At 40.5% G+C, this 2,740-nt stretch overlaps 1 protein-coding gene across 1 annotated transcript; it reads left to right on the forward strand.

Moving 5' to 3' along the window:
- Positions 1-58: 58 nt before the first annotated feature.
- Positions 59-2,320, forward strand: PPR2 (Tetratricopeptide repeat (TPR)-like superfamily protein). The gene is made up of 2 exons (XM_086428049.1): positions 59-474; positions 951-2,320. The coding sequence occupies exons 1-2, from the start codon at positions 112-114 to the stop codon at positions 2,052-2,054; spliced, it is 1,467 nt and encodes a 488-aa protein (XP_086284175.1). The 5' UTR covers positions 59-111; the 3' UTR covers positions 2,055-2,320.
- Positions 2,321-2,740: the final 420 nt, after the last annotated feature.

Genomic DNA, 2,740 nt, shown 5'->3' on the forward strand with positions numbered 1-2,740 from the left:
ACGTGTTACAAAATGATTCGGTAAGCACAGCCATTATATTTATACACACAACTTGTTGTCTGTAAGCAACGCAGCATAGATAAAGAGCCGACCAAAGTCTCATAGGCAGTAATGGCGTCGTTATCTCTCGCGTTCTCTTCTTCACTTCTTCCATCTTCTCTTTTAAAGAAATCGAAGAACAAAAGCGCAGTAAAGAATGGCTTTTCTAGGGTTTCTGGCTCCGCATTCGCTTCGTCTTCATCGGTGCGCACACCATCACGCCCTAAACGTGAGCCTCCTGCTAAAAAGCGCCACTGGAAGGAAGGAGAGTTCCCGGGAATCTCGGATACATCGAGGCCAAGACCTTCGAGAACTCCAATCAAGAATTTGAAGAAGAAGATGGACGACAAGAACAATGCCAAGGCATGGGTGAACACGGTTACCGAAACTTTGGCGGATCAAATTCAGAAGAAACAATGGGAAGAAGCTTTGCAGGTATAATTTGAATTTCTCTGCAATTGGGTTTGTTTTGTTTTGAATTTTGAGCTCTTTTGAGTGAAACGGATAGTTTTTTTTAACACTAATTGAGCTCTTTTGCGTGAAATAAATTTCACAATTCCACTTGGAAGAGTTTTGGGGCCTGTTTCTATCACCATTTTTGCGTAAAAAAAGATAGCTTTTTTGAAATTTTTATTGCAAAAAGTGTCCTTTTTTTGTGTGTGTGTGGATGGGAGATGGAGGGGGGGGGGGGGGGGGGGGGGGGGGGGGAGTGGTTCAGAAAGTTGTTGATTTAAAACAATAGATGCTTAGAAGGAAAAAAAATGAAAAGAATAAACCCACCAAAATGATTATTCTTTGCAATCATGAGGCCAAAAATTCAGTCCCAGCCTTCCAATCGAGAAGAAAGAGAGTTTTTCTATTTCATGGTTCGGGAATTTATGGATATTGAAGTGTGATTGGGGTCTGTATAGGTATTTGAGATGCTCAAAGAACAACCCTTTTATCAACCCAGAGAAGGCACATACATGAAACTCTTAGTTCTCCTTGGAAAATCTGGCCAGCCCCATCGTGCCCAAAAGCTCTTTGACGAGATGATTGAAGAAGGATGTGAGCTCACCTCAGAATTGTACACAGCCTTGCTTGCAGCTTATTGCCGGAGTAACCTTATTGATGAAGCATTCTTGGTTCTCAACCAAATGAAGAACCTCCCCCAATGCCAACCTGATGTCTATACGTATAGCACACTCATCAAGCCTTGTGTTGATGCCTCTCGATTTGAATTAGTCGACTCTCTGTATGAAGAAATGGCTGAGAGGTTAATAACTCCTAACACGGTCACCCAGAACATAGTCTTGAGTGGCTACGGGAAGGCAGGTAAATTTGATCAGATGGAAAAAGTGCTTTCAAGGATGCTAGAGAGCACGACATGCAAACCTGATGTCTGGACAATGAACACTATTCTTAGTGTGTTTGGAAACAAGGGTCATATTGAGATGATGGAGAAATGGTATGAGAAGTTTCGCAGCTTTGGAATTGAGCCCGAAACACGTACTTTCAATATTCTTATTGGTGCATATGGGAAGAAACGGTTGTACGACAAGATGTCTTCTGTGATGGAGTACATGCGCAAGCTATCATTTCCATGGACGACCTCGACTTACAATAATGTAATTGAGGCATTTGCAGACATAGGGGATGTAAAGCACATGGAGTACACATTTGATCAAATGCGTGCTGAGAGGATGAAAATGGATACTAAGACTTTCTGTTGCCTTATCAATGGGTATGCTAATGCAAGTCTTTTCCACAAAGTGGTCAGCACTGTCCAATTGGCTGAGAGGTTGGAGATAAATGCAAATACTTCGTTTTATAATGCTCTGATTTCTGCTTGTGCCAAGGCCGATGATTTAATGGAGATGGAGAGAGTTTTCAAGCGGATGAAAGATAAACACTGTCCACCAAATGATGCAACTTATTCAATCATGGTGGAAGCGTACAAGAAAGAAGGTATGAGTGACAAGATCTATGATTTAGAGGAGGAGAAACTGATGATGGTTGCCATGGAAAGTGAGTGAGGTGGTTAAGAAGGAAGTTTGTGGTTGAAGTTTGATCAAGAAAATGGAGAACTGTTTGTTGATTTCGGGGACTGGATCAGGATTGAAGATAACCTTTTTGAAAGTAACTCTGGCTCTATCTGGAAGGTTTCCCTGGCTATTGCTTTGAGAGACAAATAACTGTAATGTATGCTCATTTTGTCCAATTTTTAGAATTTTGGAACTTGTCTCTTCATTCATGTAAAGCATGCTTGTTTGATAAAAGATGATAGGGGTTTGTTTCTTTATCTGATCAGCTGTTTTATTTCCATAAAATGATAATAGCATTGTTGTATATTGCATTCTTTTAAATGGTCACTGTATCGTATAGATTCTGGAAAAGAGTCTTTGGATTTGATTTTAGTCAACACCTGTAAATTCTTAGGTGGGACCATTGAATAGTGGGGCCATCTCTACCACCATATGTGCCATAAATATGCCAGCAGTGCGATCTTTGTATTCGGCATGATGGGTAAGTGAGGTTGCTTCATCTTTGTAAGCTTAGCATGCAGGGATTATTCAGTTCAGTTATTTTTATGTAATTCTAGTAGAAATGAATCTGGTAAATGCTATTTCCTTCACCCTTATATTAGCAGCATTTCGAATACCCTAAGGAGCTGTTTGGTTGCACAACACAGCTAGCCATCTTGATTTTTTTTTTCTTTCCC

Source organism: Akebia trifoliata, chromosome 16, assembly GCF_017979445.1.
Source record: "Akebia trifoliata isolate Shusen 1 chromosome 16, ASM1797944v1, whole genome shotgun sequence".
Lineage (NCBI taxonomy): Eukaryota > Viridiplantae > Streptophyta > Magnoliopsida > Ranunculales > Lardizabalaceae > Akebia > Akebia trifoliata.

Coding starts and splice junctions, on each gene's coding strand:
- PPR2 (XM_086428049.1), top strand. CDS start 112: ATGGCGTCGTTATCTCTCGCGTTCTCTTCTTCACTTCTTCCATCTTCT. Junction 475..950: donor AATGGGAAGAAGCTTTGCAG/GTATAATTTGAA, acceptor GGGTCTGTATAG/GTATTTGAGATGCTCAAAGA.